Here is a 22,594-nt window from a genome sequence, read left to right on the forward strand (position 1 = left end):
AGGTAGAATTGGATAATATCCGTGTCAAAAGTTTTATGGGGCATTCACAATACTCTAGATGCAGAGAAGGAAATGATTCCAGGATCAATGATTCTACAAGGTAGCATACTCCTTATCTGCCCTTGCTCATGCAAGTCTTTGTTAAAATCTGGGGTGTTGAGCTCAAGAAAAATTACTACAAAAATGATACATGAAATATGGTGTGACAATCAGTTAGCTACTGTTGTAAGATGTCCGGCTGTGGGTGTGTGTTCTCCTTGTATGCTGCCCCAGCTCTGCACAGACAGTCTGCACAGCAGACCTCGAGCAAACTGCCCAATAACCACAAGATCTGTTAAGGTATGAAGGCGCCAGGCCAGGTCTATTGTCAACAAAGCATGGTAATAGCACCTGGCAGACTCTACGAGGATACTAAGACAAGTATGCCTGTGAAAAAGGACGCAGCTCAGTGAATAGCAGGACTTTCCATTCCCCCCCCCTCAGCTGGGCAAAGATACTCCCTCTAAGATACATCTTCATCTCCTGATACAAACAAGTTACATACTGCCTTTGACATAGTTACTGCCCCCTGACGTGGCTAGTTATCACCCATCACCTTGTACATGTTGGTTCAATCAGAACATCTCTATTACATAGGGTCATCCTGACCTTATCTTTTAGGAGGGGTCGGTGTGTTCCTGTTATCCTTGGTGAATGTTTTTGTACCACCCTTGATATCTGGTACCACTCTTCTGAAATGTTTTGGTACCACTTCATATCGGGACGTGTTTGTGTGAGTACTTTGTGGCTAGCACTTCTTAGGAATGTGTATTTCTGCAGTATCAGCCCTGTTCTTGCCAAACTCTGTGAGTAGATCCTGCTTCATACCAGGCCTCTCATACAAGGGCTTATGTCTCAGGCTCTCTTCCTAATACAGCTGCTATAGAATTAACCAAGGGATTCTGGTAAATTTCCTTGGATAGAGAGTCACAGAAGAAGTCTGCATCCATTACTGATTTCGTACTTTTTTAATTTAAAGTACTACCCTTCTAATTAATTAATGCAAGAGCCACATTCCAGAGGCTGGTTAATCAGGTATTACATGGGGTTGAGGACTTTGCTATCAGCTACGTTGATGATATCACTAGATTTAGCCACACCAGGGAGGAGCCCCACCTGTACTTTGTGAAGGTATTGAGAAACCTCAGGGAGGCAGGCCTCACACTCACGGTGTCAAAGTGGAGAATGGGGGGGGGCAGCAAAGATCCCTTACCTGGGCCATTGGATGCGTAGAGACACACATACACAGTGGATGTGCTACCTAGCAAAAGTGACAGGCAAACTGAGTAAGTCATAAGTTACAAGGCTCAAACTCCACTTGCTAGAACAGTCCGTGAAGGTGTCATCAGACCCTGAGGAGGTCCTGCATCTGCTATTCCGTTCCAACCTTACAGCCACGGCTGAGATGATCTGGTCCACCCTACTTTTAAAGTAATTGCTCAGGTGGGCCTTGCTATTCGATCCATGAGCCCCAGCACACTTGTGAGGCCTCTTGCATGCTCCCATTTCAACCCAGTATTTCCCACACCATGGCCTTGTTCTGGTCGACAGGGAGCACAAAGCCATGCTGGGGTTCTGGTCAAGGGCCACCTCATCAGCAGAATTGGGCCTGGGATGGGATCCCTTGGCATCCTGGCTCCATCAGTGGAGTGGGGAGGGACAGGCATAGATGGTGCTGGGGGAGGGAGACTGTCAACAGAATACTATGCTGGTTATTGTTGTTACCAGCCATGAGAAGGGCATAGAGCAGGGGGCTGGCCTGTGGGAGATAGCTGAAGGCAAACTTGCAGGGTGATGGTGGATGATGATGAAGTGGAGATAGATATCGACTGTGAAAATGACGGTGGCACAGATCCGATTCTGTTGTGCTGGAGGCGAGGGGAGGTGTTGGTCGATGTCTGAGGAGAGAGTGTGACTGGGTGACATGCTGCTTTTCAGTGATGCTGACCCTGACCAGAAACCCCGTGTGCACAACCTGAGGACTCGCACCTGACTGATATGTGAATTCCAGACAGCAGGAACAATCCTCACCCTGCTCTTCTGGGACAGGGATGGAGAGTGGTGGTGGCTGTGAACTGGCCTGCTCCATGTTAGCCTTTCTTGGTTATAGCTGTGGCAGCTGCTCACTGGACTGTGCTTCTTTTGCTGGCAAGGGTTCAGGTCTTCCCCATCCCACAATTCCGAGAAGGGTTTAATATCAATGGTATCCAAAGGAAAGAGTCAAGACCACGTGATCTAAAAATCCAACCAACTCAGTGTCTAGTGCCCAGATCCTCAACGGTATCCAGGCCCCTAACCTCCACTGGCTTCCTAAATACCTTTGAGGATCTGGGCCTCTGACCCTAACACTGCAGTGCCTCCCTGAGCGATGGCAACAGGGGCCACCGCTCAAATCAACACTATATTTCCCTCTCTTCCACCAGTGTCTCTCTCAAACCCCACCAACCTGCAGCTCACCTAACGGGGGAGAGGGAGCCCAGCACAGTACGTTATGTGTCATTCTTTAGCTACACACCAAGATGTGGACTCCAGATCAAGGGCTCAGGGTCTTGAAATAGACAGCTGCTTAGGATATAAGACAGCACATTTGAATGTGTAGGTGGCGCTGGTATCCCTGGAAGCATCAAGGAGATCATAAATACCTCAGTGCAGTTTATATACTGGTGTATTGACGTCACTCTGAGCATCAAGTTGCACATTCACATAAGGTGCAAGTGTGTTTGCTTTGCATCACAGAAGAATGTATTTACTGCACTGATTGAGAGAATTTTTCCATCTCGCAAATGGGAAATTTACACTATAGCAACAATTCCCACACTTGTATTTGGGCATTTTGAGCTTGTATGTTAAAAGAGACATTGTCAACTTTTAATTTGTGTTTGCAGCCTTGTTGTAGCCATGTTGCTCCCAGGATATGAGAGAGACAAAGTAGGTGAAGTCATATATTTTACTGGACCAACTTCTGTTGATAGATGGTACAAGCTTTCGAGCTAATGAGTCAAGGGAAAGAAAAAAAATCAGTGTGTCTAATCTAAATACAAGTTGGGACCGTTATTATTAAGCATAAAGGTAATGCATGTCTTAGGAGGCCACTTGAAATGAAGTGGGCAATAAAGGTTAGACGGTTATGTAAAAGGAGTTTGAAGTAGGCCAAAAAGAGTTAGCAGGCAGGTGCTGTTCCAAATTGTTGTGATAAGACATGAAATTAATGTCCCTATTAAATCCATGGTCTTTAGCTTCTAGCAGCATTATAAATGTAAGTTCCCAGGCTCATCCTTTGAAGGTGTTGTGCAGGTTTCCTTTGAGAATGAGTTTTGAAAGATCGGATATGGAGTGATTGCCTAGAGGTGATATGGTGGCTTTGTCTACTATGCTCCTGGGAGTATTCTGTGCCAGAAAATTTAAAATTCTGCACACAGTATTTTACAATTCTGCATATATTAATTATCAAAATATCACAATATAATCATGCCAGTTTCTGTCAGCAAGTATGTCCGTAACAATACAGACAAATAAAAAGATTCAGGAATTTTTTTTTGACAAATAGAATCCTTACTAAGCATATCAATACAGAACTTTAAGTATTTCATTTAAACTACAGGAACGTATTTCCCGCCCCCCTCAGAAGCAGTGCAAAGGCTTGGGGGAGTCAGGGGTAATGGATGAGCTGAGAGAAAGGGAAGGAGCCTGGGAGTGAACCTGGAGTGCTTTTAGGTGCGGGTGGGAGAAGTATGGAATAGTTTCTTTTCTGGAGGGTGGGGGGGGATTGTTACAGAGTTGGGGAGCCTTCTCCCATGCAGACCCTGACTGACCCCAAGCCTCTCCCATTCACTCAGGCACATCTGCCCCTGTCCCTGTGTGTCTCTGCACCCCCACATTATTTGATTAAAAGAGTTATTTGGGAAAAGATTTGATAGTTTCTTTAAGTTCCTGTGTGAATTATGGTGTGGGGTCTTTTTTTAGTTCTTTCTTGTAGGTGGTGTCAGAGACTTGTCTGTTGATCTTGTTGACACAGTTATCATGATTAAGGACTACAATAGTGCCCCCTTCGTCTATGGGTTTGATCATTATCTGGTGGCTGGATTTCAGGGACTATCCCCTGGGTGGTACAGAGACTGCAGTGGACGTAATGCAGGGGTGGCAAAACTGGCTTGAGAGTCACATGTGGCTCTTTTACTGTTAAAGTGCAGCTCACAGATCCCCCCACCCCCCCATTCTCCACCTACCAGAGGGGGAGAGGGGAGAGACAGGGACCTTGGGACCGCTGCCTTGCAGCAGGGAGATGGAGGTGTCTCAGGGCTTCAAGAGGAGCGGGGCTGAAACACTGGGCCCTGGCAGGCACCTCCTGTGGGGCTGAAGATTGTTGTATGCAGCTTGGAGAGTCAGTAAGTTTGGCCAGCCCTGATGTAATGCATGTCTGAGGATTTCACAGTTGATTTTTTTCCCTGAAGCAATTGATGTAATGATCCACTGGGTGCTTTTCTTCACTGTAGGGTGTCCATTCAGATGACTTGTTTTCTTGTGACTGTCAGTGGGGATGTGGTAGGTGTGGGTGGCGTCTTTGCTGTGAAAGATTTACTTGAGGTGGAGTTGGCTGAAGAATTCTTCTAGTTCTCTACATTAGTACTCTCATTAGCAGAAAGCAGCAAACCTGGAGAAATGGGACAGTCAAGCTCATGGACTAAGCAGATGCTAATGGAAGCATTTTTTGGGGAGATGCAGTGCTGAACCATTGGTATTTGGGTAGATCCAGCACATTTCCTTGGAGGCCTTTTCTAAGTTAGCCGCAGTTATTTACTGCTGGAATCAAGACAGACCTTCTGTTACATGCAACATGGAAACACAAACTTAGTTTTCAAAATCAGATTCATTTTATTTTCATCCATGTATTGGCACTGGCGGTACGAGCTGGGAGTCTGCAGAAAGAGCAACAGAAGAGCCCATCCCAAGCATCTCATTAAAAATCGCTCAGTGGATCATTTTTGGTTTTGCCAGTCTCATAGCTGGTAAGACTGGGCCCGTTGTTCTGATAAGGCAGGCTTTGGAACACCTTCAAGTGTACACACTCGTCGGTGCTGTTGCTGATGGAGACCTGAAAGACAAGGAGAATGGGACAGCCATGGACTAAGCAGATTCTCATGAAGGGATGTTTTGGGGAGATGAAGTGCTGAACCTTTGAATAGCTACAAAGTAAAAATTAAATCACACACGGTATCATTCAATACCCTAAACCTGGTCTGTAGAGACTATCCCATTTCATAGCACATGTGTGAGCAGAAACAGGCTTGTGTGTCCAAATTAGGGTGTTCCTGGTGATCAGCAGAAATCGAAATTTTATCCCTGATCTCACAAGGCCAAATTCAGCCCTGCCATAAGAAGGTGTCACTTCCACTGGTTTCTCCAGGAGTTGCACCTATTTATGCCTGGCCAGAATTTAGGTCATATTCTTCATACCTCAAAGTTATCCTTCCCACTCAACCCCTTCATCTTCTGCTTTTGCACATAACCTTGGGTATCTGAGTGAAGTAAATGAGAGTTTGCTCTACAAAAATCTGATTGAAAACGTTTGGGTTTAACTATCAGTTTTTCTTTCCTAAGGCAAAGTCTCATTGACTTCACTCAGATCCCATGCCTAGGCTGGCAGTGAAAGAGTTAATCCTATTCACCCGAGGAAGGCCAGAGCTGTAGGCAAAGACACTGGGGGAGGGGGCAAAGAAAGCTGAATGCTGGGGTGAAGCAAGCCAACACCCTCATGGGGCTGGGTGAAGATTTTTCAGACAAATATTTTATTCACCAAAAAAAATGCAGTTTCAAATCTACCAAAACTATTTGTGAGTTTTTGTGAATTTTGACTGTCTCTCAAATCAAAAAATATTTGTTTGGAAATGCTGACAAACTGTTGCAATATTTCCAAATTGATTATTTTTGATTTTTGGGGGGAGAGAGATTTGCAAAATGGCCAGAGGAGGAGATGGTGGTGTCCCACCTTATAACTTTTAGTCCAAGTGGTTGGGGGTACTCAGGTGAGATATGGAAGACCTGGGTTCAATATCATCCTCATTTGAGGTGCAGAAGGGAGTTGATTGGGGTCTCCTGCCTCTCAGTAGAGTGCTCTAACCAGTAGGCTATGAGGTATTCAAGAGGCGGTTTCTCTGTCTCGCTTATTGAAGCTGTTCCACTGTTCCACTCCCAAACAAACACACATACTGTTTTTAAAATTGCTCAGAGGAGTTTGAGGTGTATACCACAGAATCCTCTCAGTAACACTCCCCAAAATCCCCAGGCTGGCCGTGTGCCTACTGGGCTGATCATGGTGAAGAGGATTCTATGTCCTCTCAGGGCCTGGAGATGGCAGGATGAAAAAGCCATTGTTTTGCCCGCCTGCCCAAACAACACCTAAGGCCAGCTCTAAGGGTGAGAGCTGAGAAAGCAGTTGGAGAGTCTTGAACGGAGATCGCCCTCTTGGCAATCCTAAAATTTTACAATATACAGCTGAAAGAGTTCAGAGTAGCAACCGTGTTAGTCTGTATCCGCAAAAAGAAAAGGAGGACTTGTGGCACCTTAGAGACTAACCAATTTATTTGAGCATAAGCTTTCGTGAGCTACGTGAGCTACAGCTAAGGTGAGCTGTAGCTCACGAAAGCTTATGCTCAAATAAATTGGTTAGTCTCTAAGGTGCCACAAGTCCTCCTTTTCTTTTAGCTGAAAGAGTGGGACTCATGCTTTATAAATACTAAGATCAGATTTAAATGAGATTCACAAAACAAGCTGTTTATCTTTTCTATTTTTGTTGCAAAATCGCATCCAACAGGAAGTAATCCCTACCTTGATTAAAAGTCATATTGGAACCCTTTCCTGCAACGTTTGCTCACTATTTGAACATCTTGCTTTAAGGCACTCAGAATTATACCTATGTTCTTCTTCAATTAGAACACTTATGCAATGATGGAAGAAGTGGGGGATTTTGTTGAGTACTGACCTTAATGAAGTAGTTTGTTCCAGCAACCACCTGACTTTTATATTTTATGGCTACAAAGACTGGATACGTCTTGTTCTCTCTCTCTTCCAGCTGTGGCTTCACCTGTAGAAAAAAGAAAGAGGGTTAGGTGGTGTAATGGGGTCAGCAAACCCCCTTCTCATTGTATGTCTACAGCCTCAGTTTCTTCTTCTCAGCTTCCCAAAGAATGCACATAGACTGACATGCAGCACATAAGCAAGGCCCAAAGAAGGGAAATGTTATTAACAAACAATTCAACTCAACTCAGATCTTGCAGCCTTATTCCCTAGGCTCCACAGTTCCTTGCAGCCAGGCTTCACACCCCTGTGAAAACTAGGATTGCTGCCTGGCTTTACCTGAAATATCTCTCACCTGAAGCTCCTGTTTTCTGCAAACATCTCCCCCAAAACACCTGTCCATCCACTGACCTCAGAGTCTGTCTGACCCAGCTCCCTCTTAAAGGAGGCACCACCTCCAGTATGCCATCGCATGATACTTGGTCACTGTGATACAGAGGCCCATTGCTGCCAACTGGCAAAAGGTTCGCTGTTCTCTACAAGCAACTCCTGTCTAGACCTGACAAACTCACTACACCTAACACACTGCTTTCATGGTATTCACCCATGAAGGTTAGCATGTGAGGTCTCTGTTGAAAACTTGTAACTTATCAAACCCACAATCAGTGTGAGATGTGTGTATGGGTGATATTTAAAGAACAATGTAACTGTATTGAAACTTATGCCTTTATGGCGGTCTTGGAGGGAAAGTGAGTGACAAGGGAATAATATGTCTCGGTGACGGACAATTCAAGCGGGAGGGAGTTGTCACCCATCCTGGGCTAGCCAATTATGTATTGCATTACTCATTGTCTGCCTTGGCACCAACCCAGAAAAATCAATTGAAAAAACCATCAAAGACAAACTAAGCACTGAAACCACTTGAATGTGAAAAGGAATAATAGGACATGGCATGTTTGCTGAATAAAGACAAAAGACTGATTTGGTGTATCACAGGGTGGAGAAAGATGCTCTATATGCATTGACTAAGGAGGCTCCTTCATGAAAGATTGGGTCCTGGCTCCTTGGGGCTAGTAAGTGCAGCAAAAGACTGAACTGTGGGCTAAGAATCTACATGATTAGACAGGAAAGGTAACTTAACTGTAGGCCCTAGTTTGCAGTTAATATGGAACCATCTGTTTCCATTACTCACACTTGTTTCCATTTCATCTTAAATACATTTTCTTTTGTTTTACTGGAAGTGAACTGAAGTGTTGGGTGTGCCACAAGAGCTGTGATCTAAGGTAAACCTGGAGTCCACTGTTCCTTTTGGAGTGGAGGAACTGGAATTTCTGTGGTGTCCAGGGATCAGGGGCTGGATACCACAAGGGGACACTTCAAAGGGACTCGGAGGCTGGGGTGCACCTATGTTCAATCTGCAGGGCAAAGGCAGGGCTCGTACAGCCCAGAGGAGAGTGGCTGAGTGGTTGACAGGCTGGTTGTGTTAGGAAGCTAACACCCAGCTGGCAAAGGCAAGACTCCCTTGTGCTGGAGGCAGGTTTGGGTAGATGAGTTTATGCAGGGGAACAACTTTAAACGCCGTGGATTTTTAAAATTTATTCAGTGCCAGTACTTCAAAAATATGATGTAGAACAAGGAGTGTTTCCCCATGATAACATACATCTGAAGGGAAGGGAAGTTTGGGGCTCATCAGTGAATTGACAGTGACATTATCAATGACCTTCTCAAAGGCTAAGTACCCACTATCACAGTTCAGGGCAACTGCACCTGCAGTCCCCCCTTGTGTCCACCAAGCGGAGGCCCCCAGCTTTTCAGGCATCACCTCTCTTGGGCAAAGGTGCATGTCTCTCTCCCTCCTGGCCAGGGAGTTCAGGCTGCACAGCTTCCTAATCTACACGGTGATATCTCCAGCAAGCCACACTGCCTAAACAGGCCAGCGTCTGTGTGGCTCTCTCTCCACAGGCTCTGAACACGGAGTACCAGCAGTGACAGGTTATCGCACAGATCTTTCTAAGCAAGCACATTTATTCTTAAGGTAAAAGCATTACACAGGAAACATTAACTCAATAAAAATGTACACATGCTAAAAAATTTACCAGAGGTCACCCAAGCTCCAACCTAGGGCTCTGGAAGGTTAAGTCTTTCTAAGCTTTCCACAAGGATTGGACAGAAGGTCCTGACCATTTGCTGGATCAGAAAAAAGGCCCCAAGTCAGTTTAAACTATTTATCTAAAAATCCTTTTAACCAGTAAATACAAGTATCTCTCCAGGTCGTGTTATAATTTGAATTAATTTGCCTCACCTCCCCACACTGTTCTTAGTTCCTAGAGGGCTATGGTTCCCCTCCCCCATTGAATTATGTACAATCCCTCAATCATACATAAATGTTTGCATTTTTAATTCAATGAACTCCTATAATACTAACTTAATTCAATATGCTTTGTCCAGGATATTGCAGGTGAGTGTCATATCTGTCACAATCAAGTGACTTCTTAAAATTTTCCCTGAGACTATTGTGATTACACTCACCTGATGGGGTCATTGGAGTGAGATCTACAACCTATCCTGAAGGATGACCCATCACTCTTACAGATCTTGGGCGACAGGCCAGTCCTTGCTTACAGACAGCCCCCCGCAACCTGAAGCGAATACTCACCAGCAACCACACACCACACAACAGAACCACTAACCCAGGAACCTATCCTTGCAACAAAGCCCGTTGCCAACTGTGTCCACATATCTATTCAGGGGACACCATCATAGGGCCTAATCACATCAGCTACACTATCAGAGGCTCGTTCACCTGCACATCTACCAATGTGATATATGCCATCATGTGCCAGCAATGCCCCTCTGCCATGTACATTGGTCAAACTGGACAGTCTCTACGTAAAAGAATAAATGGACACAAATCAGACATCAAGAATTATAACATTCAAAAACCAGTTGGAGAACACTTCAACCTCTCTGGTCACTCGATTACAGACCTAAAAGTGGCAATTCTTCAACAAAAAACTTCAAAAACAGACTCCAACGAGAGACTGCTGAATTGGAATTAATTTGCAAACTGGATATAATTAATTTAGGCTTGAATAGAGACTGGGAGTGGATGGGTCATTACACAAAGTAAAACTATTTCCCCATGTTTCTTCCCCCCTCTACCCCTCACTGTTCCTCAGATGTTCTTGTCAACTGCTGGAAATGGCCCACCTCGATTATCACTTCCCCCGCCCCCCGCTCTCCTGCTGTTAATAGCTCACCTTACCTGATCACTCTCGTTACAGTGTGTATGGTAACACCCATTGTTTCATGTTCTCTATGTATATAAATCTCCCCACTGTATTTTCCACTGAATGCATCCGATGAAGTGAGCTGTAGCTCACGAAAGCTTATGCTCAAATAAATTTGTTAGTCTCTAAGGTGCCACAAGTCCTCCTTTTCTTTTTGGAGTGCTCTGGTACATCAGCCCTTCTCAGATGCAGATATTCTGTGTCTCAGAGGAAAGCATTCAAGAGACTTCAGCTGTGAGGCAGCATGGACTGCAACAGCTAATGGGTCCCAAAAACCTCTGACACCCAGCACAAAAGAAATACTAATTTACTAAGGCTGCCAGAAAAGGACAAATACCCTCGGCTCACTCAACAGCTCAGAGTCGTTCTCAGTTTATCTTTTGTGGGACAGTTAAAAAAAAAAAAAAGTTGGGGTCCTCAGGCCTCACTGTCTGAATATCTTACTCCATCCACGCAGCAGAGGTTGTTGGTCAGAGTTCAGTTCTGTGGTATGACTCATAGGGGGCCCCCCTGCCTTGCTCTTTCACACTGATGCAGCATCTTCTGCTTGAGTGTCAACTCTGGAGCAGCTGTTCCAGTGCGTCACAGGCTGCCACTCTCAACCCAAATGCTGCAATCGCTACACTCCTCCCAAAATCCCAATACACCCACTCTTGATGAACTATTCTCCCAGTTCCCATGGAGCCTTTCCTTTCTGCTGATTCACCACACTACACCCAGGCGTCCCACTTCTTTGGAAGTGTTGAGTTAAGTGTCCCCTCAGCACCAGCTGTCCTTGTCTCAGACAAATAAACTGTCATCCTCCACCCCCACCATTCATGACCTTCCCAACCTCCAAGCACTATTTACCCATCAGTTATTTATTGAAAGGGCCCACCCCTTCAAGGGAGGTCAAGCAGCCAGCTGCCTAGTCCCCAGATGGACAGTTTGAAGCCCTTGGCTCATGCCTATTTAATAAGTAATACATTCCTGAACAAATGTATGGTTGGTTGTTGTTTCTGGACTCAGCTAGGATTAGGACAGAAATGAAGGTATCACTCAGGGGTCAACAATGCTACAAGAAAACCTCTCCAAAATTGATAGGGCTAGGGCTTCTGGGGCTAGGTTTCACCAGGGATCTTAGGCACCCTGCTGACTAGTGTAATTCTTAGCCCCGGGTTAGGCACCCAGGTTCCCCCTGGATTGTATGGGGAGACTTAATTGCTTAAGAAAGGGATTCCCAGAAGCCAGCAGGCAGAGTGGGGAGCCATCTAAGCTGGCCAAAAGTAAAATGGAGAGAAGAGGGGCAGGGCATAGGGCCCAGATCTACAAAGGTACTTAGGCACCTGACTGACAGGCTGGAGAGAGGTGCCCATCTCTGCTTGGGATTTGTGCTTTCAGATTGCCAGATGAAAAGTGCCTTGTACCTGCTGAGGAAATCAGGGCTAAAATCCTTTTCTCTCAGAAGAGCTTTTGGCAGAGCATCATTTCCCTTTGCTGTGATTTTAATTGTCTGCTTTGGAGCCTCTTTTAGGAGCATTTGGATACTACAATGAAATCCAATATAATGACAGCATTGTAGGTGGGGAAACTGAGGCAGAGAGCACTGAAGTGACTTCCCCAAAGTCAGGCCACACAATGAGTCTGTGGCTGACACAGGAATCACATCTGTCTCATGACTACCAGTCCCAGGGCACCAACCACAATCCATTGTGCTTCATTCATTAGCTAACTGGGAACTTTGACCATTTCTTTAAAAGCATCTAGTCAAAGGCAATTCATGTATTTAAGCCAATCGGCAATGACATTTTTCTGCTGGCAGCCACTTTCCCTTTCCATAAAAGGATGCATGAAGGGTGGGGTGAGAGCCACCACGCGTCTTCTCATCAGCAGTCTGGTAGTCAGACGCTCTCTGTTGCTAAGAAATACCATGGAGTTCCCAGGTGACGCACAAATGCCAAGTACTATTCAAAATCTACCTCTCCAAGGCACACACAGATCTAAGCACAAGGTAAAAGTTTCACCTTTTAGAAAATAAAGAGCAATGAATAATTGTATTTACATGTTTAAAAGATCACTGAACAGACGAGTGCTTTAAATGAGGGGTTCTCAACCTTTTCCTTTCTGAGGCCCCCCCAGCATGCTATAAAAATTCCACAGCCCACGGTGTGCCACAACTGTTTGTCTGCATATCCAGTAGATTAAGAGCCAGGGCCAGCGGTAGGGGGTGGCAACCAGGCCAATTGCTTGGGACCCCAGGCCACAGGGGGCCCTGCAAAGCTAAGTTGCTCAGGCTTCGGCTTCAGCCCCGGGTGGCAGGGCTTGGGCTTTGGCTTTCTGCCCTGGGCCCCAGCAAGTCTAATGCCAGCCCTGTCTCTGGTTTATTTAGGCAGACCCCCTGAAGCCTGCTTGCAGCCCCCCAGGTTGAGAACTGCTGCTTTAAATCATTCCAAATACATGACACTTTCCTGAAAGTAGTTCAGAAATCATACATATCTGCCCTCCAGAGGCGACACTCTGCTCTCACTTAACAGGGGAGTCAATTTTGGAACCTCAATTGACCCGTGTGAATGAAAGCAGAATCTGACTTGAAGATTCACCTTTTGCGCCATATTTGCGTCCATTGAAAACTAAGAATTGTGGCCTCATTTCTGGACACATGCTGGGAGCACATTTAAACTTGGATTCTAAGATTTTTTTTGGACACAGACCATCTGTTACTTTTCTACAGTGAGCATACACACAACAGCAGTAATATTTTGTAGTTCTATAGTGCCTTTCGAGGAAGAATCTCAATGTGCCTTACAAATAGGAATTAACAGTCCCCATGTGCGGAAGGGAAGTGTTATCCTCCGCTGCCCCCCTCCATTTTACAGCTGAGGAAATTGAAGCACAAAGAGGCCATGTGATTTGACCAGGGTCTCACAGTGAGTCCACAGCAGAGCCAGGCAGGCCCAGGACATTTCCCCCTCACCCCCCAGCCCAAATAACCTTCAAGGGGCCCTAAATCATTGTCAGAAAGGCCAAAGTTATAAATCACAGGAAAATACTGACTTTCTTACACTCTTAAAATCCACGATTTTCCAGGGATCCAACTAGCTTCTGGACTTCTAGAAGGTTATTTGTTTACAGGGCCCCCGAAATACCCACTCTCCTCCTCTGCCCCCCCAGTAATGGGACCCTAGAGCTAGCCCTGGCAATAGGAACAAAAGCCTGACTCCCTGGCCTGCTCTGCATTAGCAAATGGGACCTCCGATTCACCGCCGGTGCAGCTCCATGAGCCCAAGTACACAAGTACCAGTGTAGGCAGAACAATGATATTTTTACTGCCCTGTCAGCCAGTTCTGTACAGATCAGGGTTTGATGACACAGTTGTAAAGACATTTAAAACCCTGTCTACACAGGTGCTTCTACCACTGCTACTACCCGTGGAACTGTACTGGTGGTTAATTAGGCAGTGTAGACTCAGCTTCAGGTGCCCGTACTGACCACTAGAGCTTGCTGTCTTTCATATAGTTCTATCTGCAACACAGCCATAAATGTCTCTAGAGCTCCCAGAAGACTGAAAAGCAGAATAGCAGAAGACTGGAAGAAAGCTAATGTGCTACTATTTAAAAAGGATAAATGGGGTAACCCAGGTAATTATAGGCCTGCCAGTCTGACACTGATCTCGAGTAAGAAATTGGAGCAGCTGATTCAGGTCTTGATTAATAATGAATTAAAGGAAATCACTATACTTAATGCCAGCCAATCAATGGGGATGTATGGAAAATAGATCCTTTCAAACGGATTTGAAATCTTTTTTGATGAGATTATAAATGTGGTTGATAAAAGGCAACACCGTTGATGTAATAGATTACTCTATGGCATTATACTTGGTGCCGCATGACATTTTGATTAAAAAGCTAGAACAATACAAAATTAACATGGCCACCTTAAATGGATTAAAAGAATGAAAAGTTCTATGCCTATGCTATACAGGAGGTCAGACTACATGGTCACTTCTGGCATTGGCAGATACAAATCGAAGAATTTCCTGGACTGGAGTCCGTGCAGTCACTTCTTTAGCAATTTTTCCATGCCACATACTACATGCTTCTAATCAATCAAGAGGGCTTCCATTTACAATGCTTCTTGTTCGATTTTAAAGTAAATTTTAGCTTCATTCCATAATCTCTCTGGAATTTGCTTTTGTGCTACTAGTTTCTGTTTTGCATCTTTCATGGGATGCAACTCACCTGGTCAGCAATCTCTTGGATTTCTGGAGTCGCGGGTTTGGTCTCGGTTAAGCCTCCAGGCATCATAGTGGCAAATAACTTCTTAGGATGTTTGGAAACTCTGACAAGCAAAATCTAGAGCAAATGTGACCAAGAATAGTCAGACATCTGATATTATATAGTCACACAGTCATGTGGTTTGTATAGGAGGAGTTTACCATTGTCAGCCTTGTGAGGGGAGAGGAGGGAAGAAAGGAACAAAACAACATTTAAAAAAATGCAATATTGTCAATAGTGAGAGAGAGTTCTTTAAATATCATTATGTGAATAGTGCTCTGTGGAGACCAGAAAAGCAGAAAACAAATAACTCCCCTACCCCTATTAATTATGGTAGTTGGTTCAGGCTGGTCTGGCAATTTCTTGACTCATCACCAGTTTCAACACCTCTAATTGGGGTGTGACTCTTTGTGCTTAGGGAAGTGATTGTGAACACTGAGCTACACCCAAATATTTCCCAATATTTGCCTTAAAATTACCACACATTCTCCCCTGGTTTCATTGCAGCAATTCTGGTTTATCCCTAAGTGCAAACGTAGCACTCTTTAATTCTTTTATTTCTCTATTGTTTATTACAAAACTGAAAGGTTTTCTGACTGTTGAAAGGACAGAGGTAAGAATGCTGGCACATGCTGCCACCTTAACCCCTTCTTTTCCTTGTGTTTTACCTTTTATTTGAAGAAATATGACCCACCCTCCAAAATGAGCATGCATGTAGATTCTTTATCAAACTTTTTACAAAACCTACGTCCATTTAGCAATTAGTCTTGTTTCTAATTTTGCACCAGGAATAAAATTTCCTTTTTCTACATTATTCCTTTCGCATTTGTCTTTAAAAACTGGCAGATAGACCCCAATGAAAGATATGCCTAATCTTTAGAACAATTTCCCTTATTCCTACTTAAAGTAATGTAGTTCTTCACAGCCTTTTGTATTTATTGAAAATTAGCACCTATTGGCTTAAATTGTATTAGAGGCTCTTAATTTTAGTACAGTGTTTGAAGGACAAATAAAATAAAAAAGTTTTCAGCAAAACATACAACACACAAAGCACCACTCATGCCTCCACACTCCACCCTGCTCTATTTCCCAAAGCAATTAAGCATACATTCAAGCCAACTTGTAGACTATTTTATAGATAAACCATTGTAAGGATACATTCAAAATAATTCTATATTATTATATAGATAAGTCACCGACACACACGCACATGTTCATACTTGTTTTTCAGCATTATTTTATGCTACAAACACGCACGTATACACAGCCTATAAATCTAAGAATGTAAAATTGGTTAATACACCCGACCGTAGACAAAATGAAGATTTCGTTTGAACTATTTATGTAAAACAGCTGATTACTTTTGAGATAAGGATGCTGCTCATCCCCTTCAACACACAACACCAACATCCACCCATCTGTCCTCCTTCCCAAAACAATTAAGCATACATTCAAGCCATCTTGTATAGATAAACTGCTATAAGCATACACTCAAGCTAGTTTTATAGAAAAGGTGCGCACACATTTATACTTGTTTTTCAGCATTCACAGACACACACACACCCCTCTAACTTACAGTGTATGAGTACCTACATGGGGAACAAAGAGTTGACAATTGGCTCTTCAGCCTACCAGAGAAAAGGATAAAATGAGCCAATGGCTGGAAATTGGCTACTGATGATGAGGGGGAAGGTGATGGTGATGAGGAAGATGATGGCTCACATTTCAGGTTGTCCTGCAAGGGATGGGGCGCGTAGATGGATGTTCAAATGGATGTTCTGTAGTCTATCTACCTTGATGGGATGGAGTGTTTGTGACTTCGCTAAATGTATTAATAAATTCGTCGTAAATATAGAAGAGTTCCTACAGTGTGAGTGTTGCAACTGTGCACACTGGGGTTCACAACTATATAGTAATTTTAATAATACTGGGCCTGATCTTGAGACAAGGATCTGTCTACCATCAAAGTGACAACTAGAATTCTTAAGTAATCAACATAAATAATACTAGGGCTGTCGACTAATCGCAGTTAACTCATGCGATTAACTAAAAAAACTAATCATGATTAAAAAAATTAATCACAGTTTTAATTGCACTGTTAAACAATAGAATACCAATTGAAAAGTATTAAATATTTTTGGATGTTTTTCTACGTTTTCAAATATATTGATTTCAATTACAACACAGAATACAAAGTTGACAGTGCTCACTTTATATTGTTGTTTGTTACAAATATTTGCAGTGTAAAAATGGTGAACAAAAGAAATAGTATTTTTCAATTCACCTCATACGAGTACTGTAGTGTAATCTCTTTATCATGTAAGTGCAACTTACAAATGTAGATTTTTTTTTTATTACATAACTGCACTCGAAAACAAAACAATGTAAAACTTTAGAGCCTACAAGTCCACTCGGTCCTATTTCTTGTTCAGCCAATCTCAAAGACAAACAAGATTGTTTACATTTATGGGAGATAACGCTGCCCACTTCTTATTTACAATGACACCTGAAAGTGAGAACAGGTATTTGCATGGCACTTTGTAGCCGGCATTGCAAGGTATTTACGTGCCAGTTATGCTAAACATTCATACGCCCCTTCATGCTTTGGTCACCATTCTAGAGGACATGCTTCCATCCTGACGACACTCGTTTAAAAAAAAAATGTGTTAATTAAATTTGTGACTGAACTCCTTGGGGGAGAATTGTAGTCTTCTGCTCTGTTTTACCCGCATTCTGCCATATATTTCATCTTATAGCAGTCTTGAACGATGACCCAGCACATCTTCATTTTAAGAACACTTTCACTGCAAATTTGACAAAACGCAAAGAAGGTACCAATGTGGGTCGAGGTACCTTGGGTCGAGGTTTAAAAATCTGAAGTGCCTTCCACAATTTGAGAGGGTCTAGGTGTGGAGCATGCTTTCGAAAGTCTTAAAAGAGCAACAGTCCGGTGCAGAAACTACAGAACCCAAACCACCAAAAAAGAAAGGCAACCTTGCTGCCGGTGGCATCTGACTCAGATGATGAAAATGAATATGTGTTGGTCCGCACTGCTTTGGATGGTTATCTATCAGAACCTGTTATCAGCATGGATACATGTCCTCTGCAATGGTGGTGGAAGCATGAAGGGGCATATGAATCTCCAGTGCATCTGGCACATAAATATCTTGCATTGCCGGCCACAACAGTGCCATGCGAATGCCTGTTCTCACTTTCAGGCGATACTGTAAACAAGAAGCGGGCAGCATTGTCTCCTGCAAATGTAAACAAACTTGTTTGTCTGAGCAATTGGCTGAACAAGAACTAGGACCGAGTGGACTTGTAGGCTCTAAAGTTTTACATTGTTTTATTTTTGAACGCAGTTATTTTTTTGTACATAATTCAACACTTGTAAGTTGAAAAGGAGTACTTGTGGCACCTTAGAGACTAACCAATTTATTTGAGCATAAGCTTTCGTGAGCTACAGCTCACTTCATCGGATACATAAAGTGGAAAATGCAGTGAGGATGTTTTATACACACAGACCATGAAAAAATGGGTGTTTATCACTTCAAAAGGTTTTCTCTCCCCCCACCCCACTCTCCTGCTGGTAATAGCTTATCTAAAGTGATCACTCTCCTTACAATGTGTATGATAATCAAGGTGGGCCATTTCCAGCACAAATCCAGGGTTTAACAAGAATGTCTGAGGAACAGGGGGCGGGGGGAGAGGTAGGAAAAAACAAGGGGAAATAGGTTACCTTGCATAATGACTTAACCACTCCCAGTCTCTATTCAAGCCTAAGTTAATTGTATCCAATTTGCAAATGAATTCCAATTCAGCCGTGTCTCGCTGGAGTCTGGTTTTGAAGTTTTTCTATTGTAATATCGCAACTCTCATGTCTGTAATCACGTGACCAGAGAGATTGAAATGTTCTCCGACTGGTTTATGAATGTTATAATTCTTGACATCTGATTTGTGTCCATTTATTCTTTTATGTAGAGACTGTTCAGTTTGACCAATGTACATGGCAGAGGGGCATTGCTTGCACATGATGGCATATATCGCATTGGTAGATGTGCAGGTGAACGAGCCTCTGATTGTGTGGTTGATGTTATTGGCCCCAAATAGATATGTGGACACAGTTGGCAACGGGCTTTGTTGCAAGGATAGGTTCCTGGGTTAGTGGTTCTGTTGTGTGGTATGTAGTTGCTGGTGAGTATTTGCTTCAGGTTGGGGGGGCTGTCTGTAGGCAAGGACTGGCCTGTCTCCCAAGATTTGTGAGAGTGATGGGTCGTCCTTGAGGATAGGTTGTAGATCCTTGATAATGCGTTGGAGAGGTTTTAGTTGGGGGCTGAAGGTGACGGCTAGTGGCGTTCTGTTATTTTCTTTGCAAACAATATAAAGTGAGCACGGTCAACTTTGTATTCTGTGTTGTAATTGAAATCAATATATTTGAAAATGTAGAAAAACATCCAAAAATATTTAATACTTTTCAATTGGTATTCTATTGTTTAACAGTGCAATTGAAACTGTGATTAATTTTTTTAATCATGATTAGATTTTTTAGTTAATCACATGAGTTAACTGCGATTAGTCGACAGCCCTAGTATTATTTATGTTGATTACTTAAGAATTCCCAGTTGTCACTTTGATGGTAGACAGATCCTTGTCTCAAGATCAGGCCCAGTATTATTAAAATTACTATATAGTTGTGAACCCCAGTGTGCACAGTTGCAACACTCACACTGTAGGAACTCTTCTATATTTACGACGAATTAATACATTTAACAAAGTCAGAAACACTCCACCCCTTCAAGGTAGATAGACTACAGAACGTCCATCTACGCACCCCATCCCTTGCAGGACAACCTGAAATGTGAGCCATCATCCTCCTCATCACCATTACCTTCCCCCTCATCATCAGTAGCCATCATTCTGGCACCTCCCAAGGGTACATCTCTCCTACTGCCCACAGGCTCAGATGTAACTTTTATAATATGTTATGCTGACACCACTGTGTCTAATGCATATTTAGTAGGAGTTTCTCCCCTTTTCCTTATTTGTATTTCCTCATCCTACTAATGTTGAAGTCTCCTTCTTCTATAGGTTACTATATTAATACGTGTAACTACCATTTCAGCTCATGATCATACCCATCACCCCTTGCTTAAGCGGATTTGCGGTTATTACTTCCATGTTCCTTGCAGTAGCACTTACTGGAACATTCTAACTCCTACCATCGAGCAGCTCTTCTTAGGTCTTGTCTACACTGCCATTTAACAGCACTGCAACTTTCTCGCTCAGGGGTGTGAAAAAATGCACTCCTGAGAGCTGCAAGTTTCAGCGCTGTAAAGTGGCAGTGTAGACAGTGCACCAGTGCTGGGAGCCACACTCCCAGTGATGGTAGCTACTCCCCTCGTGGAGGTGGGTTTTTTATAGCATACCCTTAGTTCCCAAAATCTAAAGGTAACTGTTAATCTATGCCAAGGGTTCCAACCTACTTAACCACACTTATGCTAATTTATGCTTTAGCTAATGTCTTACAGGATACAGGCCTGTAGGTTTCCTGCATTACAGCTGAATATAATGAAAGCAGCTAAATATAATGAAGGCAAGGCAGTGAATATAGCAAAGGCAAGCTAGCCCTATGGGCTACACCATGTACAAGACTAAATGCAGGCCTAGATTAAACTATTTGTGGAAAAAAAGAGCTAACACCACTGTCAAGTTTCCTTCCCCACTCTGAACGCTAGGGTACAGATGCGGGGACCTGCATGAAAACCTCCTAAGCTTACTTTTACCAGCTTAGGTTAAAACTTCCCCAAGGTACAAACTATTTTACCCTTTCCCTTGGACTTCCGCTGTCACCACCAAATGTCTAACACCAGTTACTGGGAAAGAGTTTGTTTGGAAACATCTTTCCCCGCAAAATCCTCCCAAATCTTACCCCCCTTTTTCTGGGGAAGGTTTGATAAAAATCCTTACCAATTTGCATAAGTGACCACAGTCCCAAACCCTTGGATCTTAAGAACAATGAAAAAAGCATTCAGCCTCTTAAAAGAAGAATTTTAATAGAAGAAAAATTAAAAGAATCACCTCTGTAAAATCAGGATAGTAAATACCTTACAATGTAATTAGATTCAAAACATAGAGAATCCCTCTAGGCAAAACCGTAAGTTACAAAAAGACACAAAAACAGGAATATCCATTCCATTCAGCACAGCTTATTTTCTCAGCCATTTAAAAAAAGCATAATCTAACGCATATCTAACTAGATTACTTACTAAATTTTAAGACTCCATTCCTGTTCTGTCCCCAGCAAAAAGCATTACCCAGACGGACCCAGGCCCTTTGTTTCTCCCCCCTCCAGCTTTGAAAGTATCTTGTCTCCTCATTGGTCATTGTGGTCAGGGGCCAGCGAGGTTATCCTAGCTTCTTAACCCTTTACAGGTGAAAGGATTTTTCCTCTGGCCAGGAGGGATTTTAAAGGTGTTTACCCTTCCCTTTATATTTATGACAAACACTTTTACTTTATTCTCCACAAACTATGCCCTTGTTGTTCAGATAAAATGCACCTCTTTCAAAAATTTAAAGTATGAAATGTAGATTAATTAAAATGAGTAACTTGGATTTAATTAACATAAAAACAGCAGTGGAGAGAAACCTCTGATTTAGTGTTTGAGAGGCAGTAGATATAAACAAAATGTTCTTAAAATTCAGTGTGCCTTAAATGCTTTAATTAATATTTTGCATGAATAACTTTTTTGGCACATTTAGCAAAATATAAAAAAAAAATTAAAAATCATGAAATACACATGTAACCCCCAAGGAGATTCCGTAGATGCCTGGGACTCTGTCTGCGGGCAGCTCTGGGAGAGGCACACTGTCCCTGGTAGGGAGGGGGAGCCAGAGCAGACTCGGAGTCCACCCAGCAACCAATAGGGAGTGAGAGGCCCTCCTAGGGAGAAGCCATTTGGTGGTCAGTCTGGAGCCGGCCAAGAAAAGGGCGGGACTGGCTGCGTGGGGAGATGGTGAGTCCCAGGCCTGCATGCAGGGTTCCCCCTGAGAACAGGCCTCTAGGGACCCGACAGTAGATCCCTCAGCTGGGTTTTTCCTTCCCCACTGATGATTCCCAATTTGTAGCATATACTGGGAAACTTCCCAGCCAGGCTAATTTCTCCCTCCAGCTCTCTAGGTGAGACCAGTCACCACATGGTCAGCTCTGCTCTGTCTGCTAGTTCAGGGAAGCTGCCTGCTGAGTGTGTGACTGGAGGCTGGGCTAGGAGGCTACAGTTTGGATGTTAATGTAGTTGTGTAATCTACACCTTGAGCCCTGCACCCCTTTGTGGTGAGGGGAAATCCTGGGACCCACACAGCCTGATTCCTGCCTGAGGAGGATCCCTGCCAGCAGAAATCAGCCCCTCTGCAGTGACTGAGGAGTCCAAAGTCATCTTCGAACCTGAGGATCATTCATGGAGTTTGAGAGTGCACCATCGTTTAGTTAGTTAGTCAGGGAATTTGTTCTGGGGACCCCCTGCTCCCTGAACTGTATCCTCAAACCAGGGTGTAAGGGTTTTGAGGATTTTATAACCTGCTGCATATTACACCTGTGGAGGGATTTACCACCTTCTCCCACTTGTGAGTCCTATGGGCTGTACTGAACCCAGTCAGCCACGCTGCTAAACCACCACAAAGAAGAATTTTGTGGTTATAGGTCATCAAGGGCCCCAGCAAAGTATGCGTACCAACGGGACACTAATTTTGCATTTGCTACATCAAGTCACGGGTATTTGCAGTGTGGGCATGGTGACCCTAAAAATAGGGTTTTACCCTGTTCTGTTGTATTTGTCTCCTGTTTAATGTAATTAATTGTGTTAAATATATTTTTATGTGTTTGTGTTATTTCTTGGAAGTCTCCAACTATCTGGCAAGTAAGTGGGGATTACTCTGTAGTTAGAATTTTCTGCCCAAGCTGCCCTGGTGACCACTCCCCTCACTCCTTCCTGGCAGGGAGTC

At 43.5% G+C, this 22,594-nt stretch overlaps 1 protein-coding gene and 1 long non-coding RNA gene across 2 annotated transcripts in view; one reads left to right on the forward strand and one right to left on the reverse strand.

The window, feature by feature from the left end:
• The window catches only part of LOC311524988, a 59,033-nt gene that overhangs the window by 24,971 nt on the left and 11,468 nt on the right, over nucleotides 1–22,594 (forward strand). The gene's annotated exons all lie outside the window — the stretch shown is intronic.
• Nucleotides 4,888–14,695, reverse strand: CSTA (cystatin A). The gene is made up of 3 exons (XM_084617059.1): nucleotides 14,561–14,695; nucleotides 7,019–7,120; nucleotides 4,888–5,131 (listed from the first exon to the last, which is right to left on the reverse strand). Exons 1-3 carry the CDS (start codon nucleotides 14,624–14,626, stop codon nucleotides 4,997–4,999), a joined length of 303 nt encoding a protein of 100 aa, XP_084473185.1. The 5' UTR covers nucleotides 14,627–14,695; the 3' UTR covers nucleotides 4,888–4,996.

The sequence above is a fragment of the Lepidochelys olivacea genome (assembly GCF_965140295.1).
Source record: "Lepidochelys olivacea isolate rLepOli2 genome assembly, chromosome: 1".
In the NCBI taxonomy this organism is placed as follows: Eukaryota; Metazoa; Chordata; order Testudines; family Cheloniidae; genus Lepidochelys; species Lepidochelys olivacea.